The 6150-nt window shown below is 49.8% G+C and overlaps 1 protein-coding gene across 28 annotated transcripts in view; it reads left to right on the forward strand.

The window, feature by feature from the left end:
* Epb41l1 (erythrocyte membrane protein band 4.1 like 1) overlaps positions 1–3829 on the forward strand; it is a 159693-nt gene extending 155864 nt beyond the window's left edge. For all 28 annotated transcript variants that reach the window (XM_076571037.1, XM_076571035.1, XM_076571028.1 and 25 more), the window contains one exon: positions 497–3829. In XM_076571037.1, the coding sequence (XP_076427152.1) occupies positions 497–505 (9 nt within the window). In that variant the 3' untranslated portion in view covers positions 506–3829. The remainder of the gene's footprint in view (positions 1–496) is intronic.
* Positions 3830–6150: the final 2321 nt, after the last annotated feature.

Below are 6150 nucleotides of genomic sequence, written 5' to 3' on the forward strand. Positions count from 1 at the left end.
ACTCTTAAACGCTGAGTTCTATAGGTAGCCCTTAGTTGGGATCCAGACCCTGGTTTTTCCTTAAGCGCTGCTGTCTGGCATTTAATCTGCGGGCCACAGCAGGTCCGTGGGGGATAGAGGACCCGCAGCCAGGGGAAGCAGCCACAGAACTGAGAAGAGCAAGGGAGAAAAGTAAAACGATGGTGACTGCAGCATCTCCACAGTGAAGGACCATTTCAAAGACTTTGAGACCAAAGTACAAGGCATTGCCTCCTCCGGACCAAGCACACATGGACTCCAGAGTTAGGTGCGTTTGCTAAGGTCGGTCCTTAGCTGTCAGAAGTAAGCTGTGTGGCCTTGGATAAGTCACTCTTGCCCTCTGGGCCATGATGCAGGCCAAAGGGTAGCTGGAAGAACTGCTTGCCGTGTGTTTAGAGGCGAGTGGCTAAAGTAACTAATTTCCCTTCTCTTCCTTCCTTTGTTCCCACCATCCCATTCCCCTGCCTCTGGCACCCAGGAATCCTGACCTCCGTGAAGAGATGCTGGCGTGTCTGGTCCAACCCAAGCCAGAGAACCATTAAGAAGGGGCCTTCATTCTGGATTCTCCGACACCACCAACATCCCAGCCGCGACGTACTGTCACTGATGAGAGACTGGGAAGGGAAAGCATATATATATATAGATATATATAGATATAGATATATATACAGGAAACACCGCGTCCGTGCGCGGCTGCTGGGCTGGCGGAGCGGGCAGCCGACGGCGACAGCCAACATCTGCAACAACCTTCATTTCCTTTGCAGACAAATCGAATTGGTGGATTTTTTTGTTTTTCCAGGAAAATATGTAACAATCATAATGTCCCTCTCCCCCACCCCTTTCTCCTGCCAAACTACAAAAGCAGACCATGATGATTGTAGATGTCCCCGTGAGCCCCGGCTGCACACACTCCAGGATGGGCGGGCACCCCATTTGTTCTCCAGCCTCTGTTGCTCCTTCTGATGCAAAGGAAGAAGAAGAAGAAAAAATAAGATCACGTAGCCAAGCAGGAGAAGTCAGAGCAGCAAGACATGCAGTCAACTGTTTTCCAAGAAAGGAAGAATGGAAGTCTCCCCCTCGGAGGGGGAGGGCAGGACCACTCAGTTGTTATCTTCTGGGTCTTGACCCTGGGCTGTGAAATCCTCTCTGTTCTGCCTCCCGCTTCACCCTTGACTCCTGCTCATCTTGTCTCCATTTTCTGTCTCAGCTCCCTCCTGCCTCTCTCCCCTCCTCTTCTGTGTCCTGGTCCTGTGAGGGCCACTGCAGATGACTCTCAATGGCAGAAAAAAGAGACTGCAAGAGCAACAGGAAGCCATGGGAAGGGAAGTAGACGTTGTATGTTTCCAGTTTCTCATGACGGAGGTGCAGCTCGTAGGAGATTGTATGACTGTGATTTTAAGTTATGTATATTACATGTAACAGGAAACAAATATTAAAATAAACTGTGCTGGTAAGTATGCAGCTGACATTTTCAAGTTATAATTACCTGACTGTGATGTATCCCAAGGTTCCTAGATCTTGCCAAACTGGCCCAGCCAAGGACACTGGACTCTGGGTGTGGCCGGCTCCCAGTAGGGCTGACAGATTCAGTGTAGTGAAACTGTGTGTGGTGTTTGTAACTGGGTGATTGGTGGGGAGACTGGGGGGCCCTCCGTGGAGAGGTGAGGGTTCAGCCGGAAGGAAGCAGCACAGATGTAGTCCCGAACATGCCAGGCCGAGATGCCTTCTCCCCCAGCAGTAGCCGTCCGGGGCCTGGTCTGTGCTCAGGACCCTGCTGCTGAGGTCATAGGTCAGTCCTACCTCCAGGGGCTTGCCTTGGTTTTCAGTCCTCTCTTTCTGTTGTACTCTTACCAGGGTCTGTTTTGGTTTGTATTCCGCCATGTCTTACCCCGCTCTTCACGCCTCGTCACAGTCAGCCCCTTCTCCTAAGGGAGGTGGTGCCCTGGCTGAGGTATAAAGCAGCGACTCTTCTTACCTGGTTTTCTGAAATGCCCAGCCAGTCTTCCCGCCCTGCCTCTTCCATCCTATGACTCATTCTCTTCTTCCTGAGCTCAAGTAGCCATGATAAAGAGGCCAGGAACACAGGGAAGGCCAGGATAGGCCCATACTGCATTTCCAAAGGCCTCCCCTATCCCAGAACAGTAGCAGGTATGAGGAAGTGTTGCCCACTGGCTCCTTCTGCCTTAGACCCTGGCTTGCAAGGCTTCTGTCAGTCGGTATCCAAGCTCGGAAACGGCCTTGAGATGACAGGAGCCTCTGGAGAGCGCCCACCACAAGTGTGGCATTGCGCGCTGGCATATGCAGGCTTCTGGCCTACTTGCCACCAGCAGGGTCCCTCTCTGAGCGACAGTGTCCTACAGCAATCCCGTTTTCACTCCCTGGTCCTGCTAAGGCGGTTGGTGTATTTATTCAGCAAATGTTTATGAGTTGCCTGCTTGTGCCAGGCTCTGTTTTCAAGGTGGAAGGAGACGCGTTAAAGGGGGTGGGGCACTGGGGAGCCACTGGACAAGCCTGTCCTTAACCATAGCTGGCTCATGTCAGAACACTTCTCCACTCTCTCCATCGGCTTGTCCCTCAAAGGGCCCGGTTGGATGTGCCCTCCTGGCCTGCTTATTAGTTACTCCCATGATGTACACCTTACCTACTTTCAGGTGCTGGCCTGACGCAGGGCAAGAAGCTAGAATGCTTTTCTCTCTGTGGCAGTTGAGAAGTAGCACCAGGCTCTCAGAGAGCAGAGATAGCCATATGTCCCTGGTGCAGGCTGGTAGGCCCACTACACCCCAGTGTGACAGAGCATTTTCTCTGCTCCGGGGTCTTTGTCCATTCTTGATGGAGAAGCCACAGAACCTCCCGCCCACCCTTTCCAACATGCAAGCTCCTGCTGCTTCTGAGCCAAGGGCAGGAACGGCTCTATCCCCTTGGAATCGGGCTCAGGCCTCCCCTGCCTCTGCAGGGACTCCAGGGCCTGCACACACTGGACACACATACCTCAGAAGGAGGATCTTTGTTCCCGGGGTTGTACCTGCCCTCAATGTGGGCTACGGGGCAAGGATGAAATGACCCAGCTTAGCTTGTGGGATGTTAGAATTTGAGGAGATACTCACTCCATGCATGTTCTGACCTTCCCCCCCCACCCCCCCCCCCGAGAGGTGGTCAGCACCCTGCCCAGGGAGGAGGGGACCTGCAAAGCTAAAATCTAGGGCACTGTTTCCTCCTCAGCCTCCACTCCATAGAGAATAAGGACCTTGTCTTGTGTGTCTTCAACCTGTTTTTTTTCTCTTTGCTTTGTATGTGTGTGTCTCATCTTTGCTGTGGCACCTCTCTATCCAGGAGGCCAGGTAACCCAGTGGGAAACACTTCAGAGAGCAGTCAGAGTTCTGGGTGAGCATTTAGATGCAGCTCCTAACTCACCAGGTGGCATGGGCTACTCCATCCCACTTAACTAACCGAGCAGGGCCAACTAGTTGCACCCTGAGCCTTTGCCCCGCTCCGCGTCTCGCGCCCCTTTATTTTCCCTGCCTTTGCTTTCTGTGGATCTTTTCCATGTGAGGGTACAGGAAGTGCCAGGACCTGTTTCCGTTTTTGAATCCTGCAAGCACATACCAAGACTGGCCTGAGACTGCATGAGCAACATCACTCTAAATATATATTTTTTTTCAAAAGCACCTTACCAACCAACTGCAATGCTGTCCTGTTCCTTTTTACCCCCCTCTTGTCCCCACGCCTCCCCCACCAGTGCTCCGTGCTGTATGCGTGTGCTCTCTGTTCTTGTATACTCAATAAAAGTGAAATAAATGTGTTTGATGCTGAACCATGGACTCCCTCAGCCTCCCTTGTCTCCCGCCTTCCTCTCTCCTCTCTGCCCTTGGCTGCTGGCACAAGCTGATAGAGAACTGGAGTGGAGACATCCCAATGTAGAACGCTTTTTTGTTTTGTTTTGTTTTTAAGACAAGATCTCACCATATAGCCTTAGCCTGGAACTCGAAGAGATTCTCCTGCCTCTACCTTCCTAGTGCTGGAATTAAAGGCATGCACCAAGCCAGGCTTTACTAGAGAACAATTTTAATCAACAAAGTCTGCAGTTCCCACTGTGGTCCAGTGGCCTTGGCTTAGGGTCTGTGGGTTCAACGGCACCTGGGGGCAAAGTCCTTGCTGGTGAAGGGCTCTCAGGCCAGTGGAGGAAACAGTGGGATGAGAAAGGCTGGTTGGAGAGATCACACTAAGAGGGAAACATGGAGGAAGCAGTGGAGGTCATTCTGAAGGGGGTCACTTTAACAAGGCCAAAGGTGAGAGTGTAGCTCAGTGGTGGAGTGTGTGCTTAGAATGTGTGACACTGTGTGTGGTCCCCAGCGTCACAAAGGGAAAAACAGTAGTTGGCCAGAAGGAGGTCATTTTTGAGTTGAATAAAGAGAAAGATCCAGTAAGGTGGGAATCTTGGATAAGAATGTGGTAGGCAGAGGGGACAGTTTTGTATGTAGGTCCCAGGACCTGGAGTGGAGGTGTAGCAGAATTCATCTGAAAGAAAAGAGCAAACCCCTGTATGGGAGCCTTGTAAAACGTGCCCAGCAATCCTGTCACGTGCTCCACACCCTCATACCACCCGCCCCGTTAGTGACTTAACTTTTCTTTAAAGTGACTCGCTTTGAAAACATTTAAGAAAGGAAATGGGGGGCTGGAGAGATGGCTCAGAGATTAAGAGCACTGACTGCTCTTCCAGAGGTCCTGAGTTCAATTCCCAGCCACCACATGGTGGCTCACAACCATCTGTAATGAGATCCAGTGCCCTCTTCTGGCCTGTAGGCACACATGCTCTATACATAATAAATAAATAAATAAATATAAGAAAGAAAGGAAGGAAGGAAGGAAAGAAGGAAGGAAGGAAGGAAGGAAGGAAGGAAGGAAGGAAGGAAGGAAGGAAGGAAGGACGGACGGAAGGAAGGAAGGAAGGGAGGAAACGGGACTGGCAAGATGACTCAGCAGGTAAAGATTTAGCCAAAGTGTTCACCACCAAGCCTGACAACCACCCCAGTCCCCTCAGAGTGGAAGGAGAGATCTGAGTCCTGCAAGTTGTCCTCTGATCTTTACGTGTACATCATGGCACACGTGCTTCCCTAGACAGACAGACAGACAGACACACACACACACACACACACACACACACACACACACACACCATAAAATGTTCAAAAATAAAAACAAAAACGGCTAGGGATGCAGCTTGCCTAGCCTGCACTAGGCCTTAGGTGCAACCCAACACAACACAACACTGCTGCAAAAATTAATAATTAAAAAATAATTCCAAAGGAAAATAACCAGTGCCACTTGCCAAAGAGAAGAATGTCCACAGAAATAAGTGGAAAGGGCTGGGGGAGGATAGTAAGGGGGGGAGGGCTGGAGGGGGGGGGAAGCAGTACAGTACTTGTCCCGCATGCATGCAGCCTACCACTGAAATGCAGCCTACCACTGAAAGAAAGCAAGGAATAAAGATTAAAATTAAAATCATAATTATGTAAAATCTAAATTTATTCCTTGGGTCACCTAAGGTACGCATTCTACATTTTCCACTTTATTCTGTCAAGAAAATCACCCAGGTCACCCTTTTATATCACTCCAAACCTCACAAAACAAGTCTTTTTTGTTTTGTTTTGTTTTTGAGACAGGGTTTCTTTGTGTAGCCCTGGCTGTCCTGGAGTTTGCACTGTAGACTGGGCTGGCCTTGAACTCAGAGATCTGCCCGCTTCTGCCTCCCGAGTGCTGGGATTAAAGGTGTGCTCCCTCACTGCCTGGCCAAAACAAATCTTTTTTTCCACATACGTTTATTTTTCGGGGTCATCTGTACATACCATTCTAAATACTTTTTAAAACTTACATTCTGAACATTTTCCTATCATTTCAGATACTATTACTGTTTTTCTCTGTAAAGCCAGTTCATTAAACGATACGAAGGCTACACAGTGAAAAGAATCCAGTCTTCCCCAGAGTCCTGTTTGTTGTGAAAGGCAATGGCTACAAGGAGGTCTGTGAATGTGTTCCCGAACTCTCCTTGTAGATTTCTTTTAATGATCGATACTTTTGGGATCCTGGAATAGGACTTAGTTTACAAACATTAGGACTCCACACCTCCTGGGCATG

This window comes from Peromyscus maniculatus, chromosome 4, assembly GCF_049852395.1.
Source record: "Peromyscus maniculatus bairdii isolate BWxNUB_F1_BW_parent chromosome 4, HU_Pman_BW_mat_3.1, whole genome shotgun sequence".
In the NCBI taxonomy this organism is placed as follows: Eukaryota; Metazoa; Chordata; class Mammalia; order Rodentia; family Cricetidae; genus Peromyscus; species Peromyscus maniculatus.